Source organism: Salarias fasciatus, chromosome 7, assembly GCF_902148845.1.
Source record: "Salarias fasciatus chromosome 7, fSalaFa1.1, whole genome shotgun sequence".
NCBI classification, from domain to species: Eukaryota; Metazoa; Chordata; class Actinopteri; order Blenniiformes; family Blenniidae; genus Salarias; species Salarias fasciatus.
In genome coordinates, this window is record NC_043751.1 from 33,068,946 (window position 1) to 33,086,399 (window position 17,454).

General features: G+C 46.9%; 1 protein-coding gene across 1 annotated transcript in view; it reads left to right on the forward strand.

Moving 5' to 3' along the window:
* Positions 1-17,454, forward strand: part of LOC115392397 (UPF0606 protein KIAA1549L-like) — a 153,069-nt gene that overhangs the window by 92,855 nt on the left and 42,760 nt on the right. Inside the window, exons 11-14 of the mRNA XM_030096987.1 lie at positions 7,105-7,241; positions 10,371-10,495; positions 10,973-11,193; positions 13,274-13,406. Of these exons, the coding sequence (XP_029952847.1) occupies positions 7,105-7,241; positions 10,371-10,495; positions 10,973-11,193; positions 13,274-13,406 (616 nt within the window). The remainder of the gene's footprint in view (positions 1-7,104; positions 7,242-10,370; positions 10,496-10,972; positions 11,194-13,273; positions 13,407-17,454) is intronic.

A 17,454-nucleotide genomic window follows, 5' to 3' on the forward strand; every position in this document is an offset into this window, starting at 1 on the left:
CTGTTACATTTGCCTATTCCATTTTTCCCAATGGTGTTGTGCTAGGCTTGGTGGTGGGGGCCAACACATGCGTTGAAATTGCCAAGAACAATGAGCTTCTCTGACTGAGGAACAGAAGAGATTAGGGAGACAAGCTCTTCGTAGAACCTGTCTTTGATTTCGTCTTGGTTTGTCATAGTTGGAGCATAGACACTGATCAGAGTAGCATTGGTCTTGTGTCCCAGTGGCAGCTGCATTTTCATCAGTCGGTCTTTGAGGCCCTCCGGGATGCTTACAAGGTTTGGGACATGAGTTGTTTTGATGGCAAAACCTAAACCAGTCTCTCTACGCTCCTCACTGCCGTGCCCACTCCAGAAGAATGTGTAGCTGCCGCCAGTCTCTGTCAGCTGGCCTTTGCTTGCGAAGCGTGTCTCGCTGAGAGCTGCAATGTCGACTTTATACCGAGCCAGTTCTCTAGCCACAAGCGCAGTTCTTCTCTCGTGTCTGTCAGCTCTGATGTTGTCGAGCAGAGTTCTTACATTCCATGACGCTAAGATGAGCACCTTTGCTTTCTTTTTGCTTGGGTTTTAACCGCTAGAGAGGGATCCCCGTCAGCCACGGTATGCTGACCAGGGTGAGGTGAGGCAGGCTTTTTTTGGGGCACCTTTTCTAGCCCCGTCCTCATTCTGTGGAGGCGAGAAGAGCGATCCTAAAAAGGGCTGCTCGGTCACTCAGGAGGCTGATGGACTCCACTGCTGCCTCAGTCCAGTGAAGAACGACCACAAGTCCTGAGCCACCTGTGTGCAGGTTCGCGGCTACAGCTTCCAGTGTATCCTCACCTGCTGCTTCGCCATTTCCGTATCGCCACAGGACTTGGGGGTTGCATGATGGTGATGTCATGACTTGCGCATGACTTGGATTAAAGTGAGGGAGACTTGCGCAGGATCAGCCTCACTCTCTCGTCCTGATGCGCCGGGTCCAGTGGCAAGACAGAGTCGAGATGGCTTGGGACAGACCAGGATGCGGGAGTTGAGGAAGGTGACAAGTATGCCATACAACTGCCTTAGGGGCTCCACTCCAGATTTACTGTAGGGTGTACTCCCTTAGCGTTTGTCTTTCCCAAGATGTCCACAAGGCATTGGAGCTATTTGACCCATAGCTGGGGGTTGGTTCATACGGCACCAGGGCGTATGCCTGCATGCCGCATGTCTGGGGGCCAACCTCCTCCGAGTCCTTGTAGCTCGGCCTGAGTCCGTGAGGTGCTCAGTTACCATGTCTCGGTACGAGGAACCGCTAACAATGGGTCATGCAGATGGAGAGGCTGTATACTGGCAGAGGGAGACTTACACACTCGGCTCCCCTTTTCGCATACTAGCTAGCCAGCGGTGTTAGCTGAAAGCGAGAAGTGACGAGCTTGACCACTGCAGCTCCCACACAAGACGCGTCACACTGACAACATAACAGGAGCCTGATAGCTGAAAGCTCTGCCTCCTGTTCTACTGTTAGAGAACCTAGGAACCTCCAGCAGACCAACAATCTGAGAACGAAACATTCTCCTGGGACAGTATGGGACTAACAGCTGCTTAAGATATGATGGGGCCTGGTTTTTCAGGGCTTTATAGTTTAAGAGGAGGATTTTGAATTCTATTCTCGATTTAACAGGAAGGCAGTGAAGAGAAGCTAATATTGGGCTGATATGATCTCTCCTACCTGTTCTTGTGAGAACTCTTGCTGCAGCATTTTGAATGAGTTGGAGACTTTTTAGGCAGTTATTGGGGCCCCCTGATAACAAGGAATTACAGTAATCTATCTGGAGGTGGATTATCTGGAAATGATGGATTAATTTCTCAGCATCGCTCTGAGTCAGCATGTTCCTGATTTTAGAAATATTACGCAGGTGAAAGGAGGTCCTGCAGACCTGTTTAATGTGGGATTTAAAGGTCAAAGATCACTCCCAGGTTCCTCACAGTGTTACTGGGAGTTAAAGGAATACTCAGACAATTTTGGACCCACGCCCTTTCCCTATCATTGACAAAGTGAGACAAGCTCAAAAATACCTTTTTTGTGTCTGTGTGTCCAGTGGCTGGATCCCAGCTGTTAGCATCGTAGTTAGCTCAATTGCTGGAGGTGATAAGGAGAGAGAGCGGGACTGACAAAAGTGGACAAAATGCTCCTTACAGTGTCCAGGGGAGGTGTATTAGCACGGGAAGTAAATCCAAATGGTTATAAAACATGTTAAAAGACTTTTGAACCCGTTAAAGTAACGTTTTGATACACAGACCTGCACATGCGCAGTGCTCCGCGGGAGGATATGCCGGCACTCAGCGGCAGAAGTAAGAAAAGTGCGCCCGGTGAGTTTTGTTGCCTTCTTCCTGCTGCTACTGCTGTGCGCTGGTATAATTAAATTAAACACGAGGAAAAATGGACTGAAACAGAAAGGCGATGGATCGTACCGAAACAAGCTGGACCTGTTCAGACCCGTTGGGCCCACTTACCGTTCCTGTTGTGGAAAAGGCTGCCTGGAAGTGAAACGTCCAAAACATCGCAGCAGCACGTCGCTATAGGCTTGTTAGGGCACGAACTATTGTCTGAACTTTAGTGATGGGCATTTTGTCTTGAAGAAGACACACATATACTACAGCCAGACACACAAACACTGCAGCCATACATATAAATACTACAGCCAGACAAACAAACACTACAGCTAGACACACAAACACTACAGCATGAGAACTGTGACATGCTCTGTAAAAAGGGTCAGCAGCGCCTATTTTGTCTGAGGAAGCTCGCTAAATTCCAGGTAGACAGAGGCCTGACGAAAATGTTTTACTGTGCTTATATCGAGTCCGTTATCTCCTTTTGTATCCTTTGTTGGTACAGTAATCTTACTGTTAAGGACAAAAACTCCTCAGGGAAAATTGTGCGCGTTGCTTCCAAAGTAGCCGGGGTGAAGTTCAGCAGCCTGGAGGAAATTTATAATATTCAGCTGCTTAAGAAAGCCAAGAACATTTGCAGAGACGAAACCCCCCCTCTGCATCAGGAGGATCAGCTCCTTCCCTCTGGCCTCCGCTTCACTGTCCCTCTAGCTACTAAAAACAGATATAAATGTTCCTTTGTGCCTCTCTCCATCCGCGCTTTAAATGCCGAGAAGAAGAGGAAGTAACAGCATGTCCACCAGTCTCCATGCTTTACTATGCAACTACTGCACATCTGCTGACAGCGGTTTGTCATTTCTTGTTTGCCGTCTGGAATGTTTCGCACAGCTTGGTTTTATGGGTCCACCTTGCTGATCTGCTTTTTATTTGTACTGGAGCTGATTATGCACCGAGGTTTGTTATGCTTTATGTTGTCTTGTATATTTATGTTATGTATGAACGTGAACTTACTGCACACTGAATCGCCCTCCAAGGGACAAATGAATAAACTGAACTGAACTGAACAGCCAGACAGACTCAAGTCTTTGTGACGGCTGCAAAGTTTTGTGACTCAGTTGTGTGGACGCCGGTGGACTGCAAGGTGCATATTGTTTTCCTTAATTTTATTTGCAGTGATATTTGTTTGCACAAAGACTTTTGCACCGTATTTGAACTGTAGCTAACTTTGACAGTGTTGTTGCACTACACAAGAAGGTTGATAATAAACAGTAAAGATTTTGAAGGAGGAACTGGTCTGACATTACTGCATGGGCAGGGTTTTCCTCAGTGTTTTACAAAATCTTTGCAAATGATTAAGCACAGTAAGGATAGATTTAGCACAATTCCCAGGTGAATAGGTCATGTTGATCTAAACTGATTGATTGTTTCTCAGTCTAATGGTTGTTATCTCCAAAACATATCAGCATCATTTCATTGTATCAGTCACCATGAAGACCAGAAATGCATATGAGGGTGAGGAGGACAGTCAGGATGGTGAGGAGGGAGACCAGTGAAGAAGTGAGCTTTGATCATTTACAGCACTCTGGGCTACATACAATTTTCCTTTTTGTTTTGTTTTGTTTTTTTTTTCTTTGTTTTATTTTACACTATATTGAACTCCAATGGATGGAGGTTGCTCTGTGTGTGAATAAAAATTATAACAGTTTCCTTGGAGGCATGAGAGCAATGTGTGAATCAGAACTTGAAGGTTCTTCTTCCTGTAAAATGCTTTTTGTCTTCATTTTCTTATACACGATATTTTCTGTTAGCTAAAAAACCCAAAGAAGAAAATAAAAACTATCACAGGAATCACTGTGAATGAAGGACTGGGCTCAGACAGAAAGGTAGATGAGGAATATTTCAGTGGTCCTCTGCCCTTAATGACAAAACACCGAAACATTTTGACTGTCAGTGCTCACACAATGTCAAAAGGACAAAGCATTTTGAGGGCATTGACCATTTGTTTGAGAAAGAAATTAGTTTTTCCTCCTGAGTGAACTGTTTTGGAAGAGATCTGATCTCTGACAATTGAACCGTGGTGTTTTGCTGAGCCGTCCAGGTTGTTTTTGACAAGAGAACCAAGAGAACTGAGAACATCCAGTCTGTTTTGAGAAATGAGCTAAAATTGTTGGGAAGGATCTTTACATTTTGGAGGCTCTGACTGTTTATATGGGAAAGAAATGTAGCTTTGAAACATGTGTGAACAGTTTTGGGAGAGAGATGAGCGAACTATGGAAGTGAACTATGGTGTTGAGCTGAATTGTAAGACCATTTTGCCAAATTATCTTCGAGTTTTGAAAATGTAATTTCAGTTTCAAGAAATGAGCCAAACCAATGGAGAAAAACTGTAATAACTGATTCTGGCCAGCCTGCAGCCCTGGTCATTTTAGATCTCACCGCAGCTTTTGATACTGTGGACCAGGAGATCTTATTAGATCGTTTGCAATCCTGTGTTGGAATTAAAGGCACAGTCCTAAAATGGTTTAGGTCCTACCTCACCGGAAGGCACTTCTCAGTGAGCCTCGGCTCATTTTCGTCAGTTACAGTAAAGCCCCCTTACAGTAAAGCCCTCTTGTGGAGTCCCCCAGGGCTCTGTCCTTGGCCCCACTCTATTTTCTATCTATATGTTGCCTCTTGGGTCAATTTTTCGCAAATATTAGCTTTCTTTTCATTGCTTTGCTGACGATGTACAAATTTTTTTGCCATTGCAGGCTGAAAATGCATGTTCATCTTTACAGCAGTGCCTCCAGGAGGTAATGGATTGGATGAATTTGAACTTTTTAAGTTTAAACAAAAACAAAACCGAAATGATTCTCTTGGTAAACCTGGGCCTACTATTGATTGTGGTTTTTCCTGCAGCCCTCTTGGAAAAAACCTAGGAGTTCGTATTGACAGCTCCCTCAGCTTGGAAAAACAGATCAGTTCAGTGATTAAAACAGGCTTTTTTCAGCTACGTCTGATATCTAAAGTTAAACCTTACTTACCTTCTGAGCAGTTGGACATACTAATCCATGTGTTTATCACATCACGTTTGGATTATTGCAACTCGCTGTACATTGGTTTGGCTGCTTGTTCTCTGCGTCGGTTACTGGCGGTACAGAACGCCGCCGCCGCCTCCTGACAGGGCGAGGCGTGTTGATCATATCACTCCTGTGCTGCAGTTTCTCCACTGGCTCCCTGTCTGTTTCAGAGTCCAATTTAAAATCTTGCTGCTTGTTTTTAAATCTCTAAATGGCCTAGCGCTCGCGTATCTGACAAAAATGTTGTGTTTGTATAGACCTGCCAGAGCTCTGAGGTTGTGTGACCAGCGACTTCTAGCATGTCCTCGCTCCAGGTGTAAGAGCAGAGGCGACAGAGCCTTTGCAGTCGCGGGACCACAGCTTTGGAACCGTCTCCCTCTGAACATCAGGTCTGCCCCCTCGATCGAAATTTTTAAATCACAGCTTAAAACCCACCTTTTTACATTGGCCTTCAACACAACCTGAACCAGACAGTGTGCCTTATATTTTTAAATAGTTTTCTTTTTCTTTCTTTCCTTCTTGTATGTTATATTTTAATGCTTGTTTAAAATTTGTGCAGCATTTTGGGCAGTGGCTACTGTTTTAAATGTGCTATATAAATAAATTTGACCTTTGACCTATGACCTATTTCTGAAAAAAAGTACAGTTGGGGTCATATGTACAAACATGCAAATACAACTAAATCTATTGTGCAAACATGTCTGTCACCATAGTTTGTAGCAGATCGATCACTAACAATGCAGATCAAACTTAAAGGTTGTATAGAAGATCTTTATTAATAACAAAAATGAATTAAAGCTAAAAAAAATGGCGTTATTAAGCTGTAGCAGCCTTGTTTTTATCGTGATCAAAAAAAACAAAATAAATATTAATCAACTCTGGACCTTGTAAAACCAACATTACTTTAGTCAATCAATAACGAGGTAGCCTCGTTATCTATTGGTTTTCTAACATGTGAATCAACCTCTCTATATTTGCAGCGTAACTGTCATTCTTCTACCTACGCCGTTTTCGTAACCCCCTACCTCACGCGCTCCACCCTGCTCCCCCAATGCCAGGCTCTGCTGCTGCGATCAACAGTTTGTTTCAGTTCAGTTTACCTTTTCACCTGTAGATTTGAGACAATTGCCACAAACAATGTATGTTTTAATCTTAAAACACGACTTGTATGAAAAAGTCCAGAGAGTGAGAGAAGGAGGGCGGGGGGGGGGGGGGGGGGGGTTGTTTACGCCTGCATGCTGCAGCCACACAGATCAGCTGTGAGCTCCAGTGTCTGCTCCAGTCCTGCAGCTCCACACAAATCTCCCCGTCCTTCTCTGATCCACCGAGACCAGGGACGGCTCAGGGACAGGGTTTTACTCATATTTGCTGTGTTTTGTGTTGTTCAAAAGGACATGTTGGTAGCTATGTGTTAGCGCTACGATGCTAAGTTGCTACATGCTACATGCTACTCAGCTCGCACATGCACGAACTTTCTGCGTAAGAAGGAGGCGTTCCTCCGTAGAGAGCAGGGGAGGAGGGGTGTGGGTCACGCATGCGCAGCATTTCAAAAAGAACTAACTGGATTTCTCTCTCCATGGAAAATCCTCGATACAACCTTAAAATGAACATACTGCTGATTCTGTTTGACATCTTTCTTTCTCACTGTCTCTCTCTTGCTCTGTCTCCCTCTGTTGCCATGGGAACTACAGGCGGTTGCCAAGTGAGGAGGAAGGCTCAGTGTCAAGTAACGGCTCTGGGAAGCTGAACACCAGCAAAAGCTCATCGGCACGAATGACTGTGACTGGAAGCAGCAGCAAGAATGGAAAGGAGGAGCTGCAGAGGAGAGGTAACAATGGTAAGGGGGAGGGGGACAAGGGAGGGCAGGAGGGAGGGCAGGAGAGAGGAGGAGGACGAGTGGGCAGCCTTCCACCTTACTTTTTGTTTTGATTATTTTGAATAGCGTTCCTCTGCTAATCCTAATGAGTCTTGCACTGTAGTTTTCTTGCTTCGGATCCTCCGATCCACTTTCTCCACCGGTGCAGTAACTAGGCACCAACCTGCTAAAGCCTGGTCCATGCTTCACATGTCTGTGTGTGTGCATTCCGCATTGATCGCTGTGACTTAAAAATCCTCATCAATTCCTGTCTGCTGCGGTCCGCACGGATTAGTCCGCGGACAGCCACGCACAGCTCAAATTTTATGACTGCTTTGCACTAGTATGCGCATGCGCCAGAGCGCCACAGCAAACAAACCATGACGGACACCAACTTTGAAAAGTGACTGTGTGGAGCCATCAGGCTGTAGCTCCACCTACAAAGACATCCAGAGAGTGAAACACTGGTGGACGGAGACAGCAGACTCTGTCTGGAGGGAGGAGAAGGTCTGCCGACAGAAAAAGTATCTAATCGCTCAGGCGCCATGACTCACGCCATGACTTGACATGATTCAGAAACAGGAAAAAAAAGGTTAAACAAACTCTAGTACTAAATGATAACAGCCTGGCAATGTATGTGCCTCATGTTCTATAAATAATCAGTAATAAAAGCACAGATAAACAGCGTGGGGTGGCAGAAAAACTCCCCGAGGATGCTTGGATCAGTGCGCATGCATAGAACTCGCACTGCGTCAGCCCAAAATGTAGCATAAGAGAAAGCCTGTGTGCATCGGTGGTGTGCGGATGTGGACATATGAAGCATGGACCAGGCTTTACAGCCATCTCTCAGCTGTCAATCTCGTCGCACCGGGCAAAGGGCTGATGGAACCAACAACCGTCTCACTAGGACGCTCAACTTTCCTCCCTTCCACCATCATGTACGGGCAAATGTGGGCAGGTGGGGGATTTTAATATGTGCAGTCTGAAGTATGTAGCCTTATTAATGTTTACGCGTGCAAGTGTCTGTGTTTATCACTTCATGGCCACGGGTATCTGCACAGAAATAGGTTTGGAAAAGGCCCGTCACTCTGCCTCCAATGTTTATCTTTTGGAAGAAGCCAGCTTTTCAACCCAGGGAGGGCGATGAGAAGGGAGGTGGTTGGTATGCTGTGAATCCATGATGATTTGAGCTTGAACAATAGATTTTTTTTCTGATCTTAGTCCCGTCTATTTCTCATTTTAGTTCATCCTTTAGTGCTATCAAGTTCTTACCAATCTCATCCAGCCGAGCGCTCATGCTCCAGACTGAGCGATGTGGTTTGAACAGCTCTGTGAGTTGGCTCAAAAAGTAATCCATTCGGCACATCTAGTCTCTGATCTGATCCAGCCTCTAGTGAACTTCCTTGGAATGGGCTTCCATCCTACGATCCTACGAGAGAGTTCCTCGGTCTGTGATTCCATCCCTCTTTTTCCAATTGCAGTGGTGATTTATCAAAGCTGACAGCTGCAGGGCCTCATTATTGGCTGCTGTCTTGCACTTTTTTCAGTAGATTGGGGCAAAAGCAAGGCCAATTAGATCTCCTCTTATGAACACAAAGATGTACACATCTTCGACATCCAAAATTAAAGAGCTGTCAGGCACATGACTTTCTACTTGTTCCAAGCCTCCATTGTGTAGCCCGCAGGAAAAGTCCCTTTAGGACATGTAGACTCTGCCAAACCAGCAGTCCTTGGTTAAAAAAAAATCTTGTTAATTGTATTGACGCACCAGCTGATCATTTCCATGATTTTCAAATCAAGGATTCACGCAGTCGGGCAGAAGTTTCCAAATGTTAACACAGGACAAATTTAGACAGGACAGCTGCAGTGAGCAGAGCAGAGAGAGATAAAGGAGGGGGGAGAAAACATCCGCCTGCTATCAGACACTGAAGAGAGGACATATAAAGAATAAATCATCTTCTCAGACCTCATCACCCTCCAAAACCGAGGCCACAGAGGAGCGGTGCAACATAGACGTCACTTTGGTTGAAGAGCTGGAAGAGAGTTGGCAGACTGCAGGGTGAAGCAGAGCCTTTAACACAGGTGGAGTTAGGAGGAAATAAAGGAAGACTTGGTGTCCCACTCTGAGGGGCTGCCTTTCACGGTGATGAAGGGCGATGTCTTCATCAACCTTCAGAAGACAGGTTGAATGATCAGATGTGTCTGGTGTGTCTGAATGATCAGAGGTCTGGATGTCCAGTGCAGTCCAGTCTAGTCTTGTCTATGACCAGTGATGTGGGATATGAGCTTGTAGCGACCGGGTAGGGCCCTACATGTTTCACCCAGCATGGGTGAATAAATGTTTGTGCTGTCGTTTTAATATGCCAGACTTGTGTCACTGTTGTTATATAATCTGGGGTCATGTTTTGTGACTGTAAAAATATGGGAAAAGTCCTTCTCTGGACGTTTGTATCCGGTGCAGTATTCTATATAAGGGCTAAGGGGGTGGCGTCACACACCGTCCTGAGGAAGTCACCTGCCGAAGGAGCAAAGCCATGGAGTGTTTTCCAGGGGGAATCTGTGCCACAGGGATTGTGACTTTGTGCCTTTGGATCCACTGGATTATCAATTACTGTCCCACGGAGCTACTGGGCTGGAGAGGAGGAGCTTTGGGGACCAGAGGACTGAGGATTGAACGGGCCGTGAGTAATAACTGCCACCGGCCACTCAGTCAGTCTCCTGCCGGGACGTGCCCCTCAAACTTTGGGGACATGGGGGGGGGGGGTTTGGACATCGTGGCGCATCTTATATTTATTTTCTGGACTTCCCGCATTGTGCGCCATTTTCTGTTGAAGTTTATGAAGAGGAGTGCTCGAGCGTCGGGTTGCTTGTTTTCTGTTGGGGGGAGGGGGTCTTATTAGACTAAGTACCATGTTTTGTTCCAATCGTATGTTTCTGGTCTGCCTGTCAATCACCCCTGCTGATTGGTGTTTATCCGCCCATGACCTCTTTAGGCGTAGCGGCAACATCATGTTGGAAGTGACAGGCGAGTTGTTACAAGCTTTTGCATTTAATTTTCACTCGGCAGTTATTTTTACCTCTTGCTCCTCCACTGTCTCTCAGATCCTTATGAGGACCATTCAGGCTCTCTGCACCTCATCACTATCAAACCTATGACAGCCCAGCCCACCTACTCGTACCCCTCGTCCTCTTCTCACAGCCAAGACTCTGTGGCGGTAAATGGAGAGGTAAGTCTTTGCATACACATCTGTATCATGTCTGTTGCAGAGCAGTCCTTGTTTTAGGTGTCTATCACCGTTACAGTGATCCATATCAGTCCTATTTAACGGAGCTATTGTGTAATAGAGTGAATGCATGCCTAAAACTAGCATAATTTCCCTCTCACTAAAGGAGTGATGCTGTCCAGTGGACAGCTGTTGTGTGGTCTGATCGCAGGGATTATTTTCTTTCGACTTGCACTGAGAAAATACTAATTCTTTATCGAAATCGGCATTGCAGCAGTAGAGCTCTCAGAAGCAGGAGTGGAAAACACTGCTCACAGCTACTGGTCTGGCCAAAAATTGAATTTGCCAAAACTACTCCATTTATTGTATATGCTTGCTGATGTGGATCTGTTGGGTTGCTCTGTAAAAGTGTCTAGAAATGATTATGTTGTAATTGGCACTTCATGAATAAAGCTGAATTGAATTGAAATTGTTTTGCAGACGAACCACACTGGACTGAAGCAGAAGTCCGACATTGAGCACTACAGAAACAAACTGCGACAGAAGGCCCGGAGGAAGGGCTATGGGGAGTTCTCACTGTCCGAGAGCAGTAGCTATGGCTACAGCCACCGTGGAGCCCGGCACAGCCGACATGACGGGGGGCTCAAAGAGCCAATGACAGCAGAGGAGAAGAGAGCGTCCTTCGCGGGATGTCATAAGAGGTGCAGAGTTTAATTCAACCATTCAAAGGTCACATGTCCAACTTCTTACGATCAGGACAGTGATAACTGTGTTTTAGCTACTTCATCAGTTCTTCAAGTCCCACTCCAATCCCCCTTCGAAGCTATTTTAAAGCATTCTCAGGAGCATTTAAATTCAAAGTTGCTCTTCCTCAGGACGTGCTGCACCACTACAGGAAAGAACGCTGTTTGAAAAGAGAAGTTCACCATGTTTGAAAGCTAGCCTCTAAAAGATTCATAAAATAAGTTAAAAGGTGAGTTTGGGATGAGGTCCAGGGGACGTGTGGTGGACCTCACTGAGGAAAAGAACTTTACCAAGGTCTCAGGATAACCCAGGTTAACACTGTCCAGGTTTGGTCAGAAATAAAACTGTCAAATGCACTTAAAAACACATTATTATGGGAGGATACAATATTGGATATGATGGTAAAATTAATTTAGCAAAATTCAGTTTTAGAGCCTCTGCTTGCTCAGGCCATGTCTTTGAAGCTCACTCTCGTCAGCTGACAAAAACTGTTTTGATCACCTGTAGAAATATCTCTATGGCCAGAAAAATGATGTCCAAGTCTGACCTGGAACTGACTATTCATGATTTTGTTTCATATTGTATTGATTCTTATGATCTTTTCACTTGTTTTGACATGACTGTTAACTGCAAATGGTACAAAACTCTGCAGCTAGACTACTGACAGGAACACTTAGAACATCCCACATTACCCCGTTCTGTATCGTCTTCATCAAGAACATCCAACACTACACTATTCACAGAACCCGAGAGAACCCAGGAGAAATGACAGAACCCTGGACAACCCTCTGAACCAAGGTAAACTAGTGGAACTTGAGAGAACCCATAGAACCCATAGAACCCTGGACAACCCATAGAACACAGAACCATGGAGGGACCTATAGAACCCCTGGATAACTCACAGAAACCAGGAGAAGCCATAAAACAATGGAGAGCCCACAGAATCCAGGAGAAGCCATAGAACCAGAGAGAACCCACAGACCCTTGTAGAATCCACAGAACCATGGACAATATACAGAACCCTGGAGAGCCCACAGATTCCAGGAGAAGCCACGGAATCAGAGAGAGCCCTTAGGCAGGTCCATTAGCGTGTCCTCAGAAGCCACCCTGTTCTCTGAGCAACCAGATCAGCTGCACTCCAAAAATGGTTTCCATGCAGATCTCATGGTTCTATGAATGTTCCAACAGCTCCAGATTCATTCCTTCAGTACATTTCAAACAGCTGTCACAGCTTATCTTAGATCCTGTCACACCACATCCAGAATGTCTGCTTCTATTTAGATTGTTAATGAAAGCACACAGAGGGGATCTGGGCTTTGAGACTGAGAAGCTGCTGACTTTGTTTTCTACTTGTACTTTCACTGTTCTGCCACTAGATGGTGTGTGCATAATCAGAGTTCTACTTACTTTTATCCACATTCCTGAGTAGAAGTACAAGTTGATAAATTTCAGACTTTCTGTGGGAATGTTGGTACACTCACAATATAGAAAGTGAAAGATAAATGAAGCACCTGGAGATATTATGGGACTGTGTGTCCTATAATCCTTTCCATTAAAATTTGTATCATATAATGTAATCATAAATGTTAAAGTACCTTTGTGCTGGTTGATGGGTGTAGCATGACCTGTTTCAGAGGGTCTACATCTGGAGGAGGCCTCCAAGTGGGTCCAGGACCTGCTGTGGAGATTCTGCCTCAAGTGGAGACTTCCAGGCGGGTACAGGACCTGCTGCTTCAAGACATTAGTGGCAAGAGAAATATTAAACTTTTCAAATTCATTGAAGTAAAAGAGGACCATTTGAACCAACAATATTTAGAGAATTTAAAGATATTCAGACAGTAGACGGTCTATCACTGAATATAGACATTAAACTCTCCATTTTGGTGGAGAGTTGGCCCTTTGTTTGTATCAAACTCAGCCAAATTTCATATTTGATGAACAAATATGAAATCCAGTTGAACAGTTTCAGTTTGGACATCAGTGTAATGTCAACCTGTCCCATCCACAGTTTAACACTCTGGTCTTTCTGTCTCTCAGGTTTTCCCACCCTCGAGAGCCCACTTACTGGAGTCGTCAGTCCCTGAGTAGCCCAAGTCCGGTGGAGACGGAGATGGACCTGCTGGTGCTCAGAGAGAGGTCCAGGAGAGGCATTCGCAATAATGGATATGATGTAAGTGAATGAACCTCTGGAACCAGGAACAGGGTCTAGTGAGACCTGAAGGACGGAATGTAGCAGACTGAACAAACCAAGCAGCTACAACATGGACATCTGGAGACACAGTGAGACAGGTCTGAAGACAGAGAGACACAGGTTTAGAGACGGTGAGATGGTGGGGTGACAGAATGTCTAACCCTAGCTACAGTGCCGAGACGCCCTTTTAAAGATTTTAAATGACATTAGGTGGAATTTAGATAACAAAAACCTGACAGTATTGCTTCTACTGGACTTGAGTGCCGCTTTTGACACAGTAGACCACCACATTTTAATGAATAGACTGAGACACCTGGTGGGTGTCTCAGTCAGGCCAACAGGTACGCATTTTGCTTAGCAGGTACGTAATTTGACATGAAAACACACCAGTACGCTCCGCCTCGTTAAACGACGCAAAAAGCACAGACAAAGCCACAACAACAAAAGGGGGTGAAGAGAAGGAAGAGAGTGCAAGGATACCACCTTTTTTTTTTTTGAGAATATAGCTGGCAGTGATCTGGAGTGTACAAACTGAGCATTCAAGTATGAAGTTGCACCAGAGCATCTGGAGAGATTATGCATGTATGACCTCTGACCTCTGAGAAGGCCAGGAGCAGGCCAGAGAGGCCCTCAGGGCCCAGATAACTGGCAGCCATCCCAGAGCCCAGATCCAAGCTGCCCCCCCCAGGCAGATGCCCACGCTCCGGTCCAGAAGAGGGCAGAGACAAGCCCCGGCCGGGAACCCCAGCCACGACCGACAGGAGCTGTCCCCCCTTCCCCCGCGGTGGGCAGAGCCGAAGGCCCAAGAACCCAAGAGCCAACCGTCCCCACTCAGGCCGGGGACCATGACCATGTCCAGGAGAACCGACCCACACAGGCAGCTACCTGCCAGCACCCCTTCAGCGCTCCAGCCACATCCAGGGCATAACCCAGCGCCCCCCAACACACCCTCCAAATACACTCACATTCCCGCTTCATCCATGTCCTGTGGGAGACCCCCCCCCCCCAGAGGGCAAGGGAACACCGAACCCCACATCCAGCCCCTCCCCCCAACCGCCACCTCTGCAGACAGTTATGCACCCCCCGGGAGCCAGCAGCTCCCCAAACCACAGCCAGTTCAAACTCCAGGGTTGTGGGGGAACAACAGACCCCCCCCCCGACCAGAAGGGACCCGGAGACCGGAGTGCAGAAGACCCCATTGCCCTCTACTCCCCCACTCTCATGAGAGTTGATGAATTATATGTTGTTTGAGATTAAAATTGAGGGGCTGTAAATTTGTAATCGTCATTTTTAAATAATTCTTATTATTCATAATGACACACACACACACACACGCACCCCCCTCCCCAATGTTGAGACTGGAGCAAAAAACTGAAGAAAGGAGTAATCAAGAATGCTCAAAAGTTTCAAGTCTCTGCACAAGTTCTTTTAATTCAGTGGGAGGTTGATCAGACAGAGAGAGAACCTGAATGCTGCAGTAGATGAATACAGCGCGCCCCAGGCCTCAGCTATGAAGATCTAACAGCGTCACAATCTCCAGCAGAAATGGCCCCGATGTCTTCCTCGCTCGAGAAGTTAAACCTTCATGTATGCATTACTAAGCTGGTTGATGGTTACATTTTGATAACACTCTGAGGCGCATCTGTTGTTTTTCTCCATGAATACAGTTGTCCATTGTCTTATGAGACACAGAAGCTTTTTTTCTTGTGTAGGGAGAGAACAGGGAATTGGTCCACTCCTGAACCTTGAAACCGGCCTGGGACCATCAGAATGCACACAGAATGAGCATTCAGTTACAGCCTGTTGTACTGAAGGCCTCAAAATCATGAAACAATAAAAGAATATGTATATCCATCCATCCATCCATCCATTTTCTACCGCTTATCCAGGGCCGGGTCGCGGGGGCAGCAGTCTCAGCAGGGATGCCCAGACTTCCCTGTCCCCAGACACTTCCTCCAGCTCCTCTGGGAGGATCCCAAGGCATTCCCAGGCCAGCCAAGAGACATCGTCTCTCCAGCGTGTCCTGGGTCTTCCCCGGGGTCTCCTCCCAGTGGGACATGCCGGAACACCTCCCTAGGGAGGCGTCCAGGAGGCATCCTAAACAGATGTCCGAGCCACCTCAGCTGGTTCCTCTCGATGTGGAGGAGTTGCGGCTCTACTCCGAGCTCCTCCCTGGTGACTGAGCTCCTCACCCTATCTCTAAGGGAGCGCCCAGCCACCCTACGGAGGAAGCTCATTTCGGCCGCTTGTATCCGGGATCTTGTCCTTTCGGTCATGACCCAAAGCTCATGACCATAGGTGAGGGTGGGAACGTAGATTGACCGGTAAATCGAGAGCTTCGCCTTTCGGCTCAGCTCCTTCTTCACCACGACGGACCGATACAACGACTGCATCACTGCAGCCGCTGCACCGATCCGCCTGTCAATCTCACGCTCCATCCGTCCCCCACTCGTGAACAAGACCCCAAGATACTTGAACTCCTCCACTTGGGCTAGGGTCTCTCCACCAACCTGGAGGGGGCAAGCCACCTTCCTCCGGTCGAGGACCATGGCCTCGGATTTGGAGGTGCTGATCCTCATCCCTGCCGCTTCACACTCGGCTGCGAACCGCCCCAGTGCATGCTGTAGGTCCGGGTTCGATGAAGCCAACAGGACAACATCATCTGCAAAAAGCAGAGATGAAATCCTGTGGTTCCCGAACCGGACCCCCTCCGGCCCCTGGCTGCACCTAGAAATTCTGTCCATGAAGATTATGAACAGAACCGGTGACAAAGGGCAGCCCTGCCGGAGTCCAACATGCACCGGGAACAGGTCCGACTTACTGCCGGCAATGCGGACCAGACTCCTACTCCGGTCATACAAAGACCGGACGGCCCTTAACAAGGGGCCCCGGACTCCGTATTCCCGGAGCACCCCCACAAGACACCACGAGGGACACGGTCGAATGCCTTCTCCAAATCCACAAAACACATGTGGACTGGTTGGGCAAACTCCCACGAACCCTCGAGCACCCTATGGAGGGTATAGAGCTGGTCCACTGTTCCACGACCAGGACGAAAACCGCATTGTTCCTCCTGGATCCGAGGTTCGACTATCGGTCGGATCCTCCTCTCCAGTACCCTGGAATAGACTTTCCCGGGGAGGCTGAGGAGTGTGATCCCCCTATAGTTGGAGCACACCCTCCAGTCCCCCTTTTTAAACAGGGGGACCACCACCCCGGTCTGCCAATCCAGAGGCACCGTCCCCGACAGCCACGCGATGTTGCAGAGACGTGTCAACCAAGACAGTCCCTGCACATCCAGAGACTTAAGGTACTCAGGCTGAATCTCGTCCACCCCCAGTGCCTTGCCACCGAGGAGCTTGCCAACCACCTCAGTGACTTCAGCTTGGGTGATGGACGAGTCCACCTCTGAGACCTCAGCCTCTGCTTCCTCCACGGAAGACGTGGCGATGGGATTGAGGAGGTCCTCAAAGTATTCCTTCCACCGTCCAACAAAATCCCCAGTTGAGAATATATATATATGAGGTAAAAATATTGTGAACAGTTGAATCAGTACATCTTCATTAGAATGCGGATAAAATTGTAAATTAACAAGTGAATCTCAGCATAATGATTTAGAGTGTGAATAATATGGTGGATAAATGAGTGATCACAGCATAATGATTAGAATGTGAATACATTATACAACACCAACCACACACACACACACACACACACACACACACACACACACACACACACACACAAACTCACAACATGTAACATTGTCTGAACATTAACCAGCCATTGTTTCTATGTCAGAATTTCTGTCGGCAACAACGGTGCATTTATCTTTAGCCGCGGAGCTAATATTGTGCCGGAGCAGAAACGAGATGAACACGCTCAGTTTTCAGGTTCCTGAGCCCCACATGGATTCATTTCAAGTTAACTTACCTTTAACTCGCTACACAGTTGCAGGTGGCGGTCCGTAGATGAGCCATCATGTTGGACGTGTTTCCACCCTTTGCTGATACTTTCTTGTGGTGTT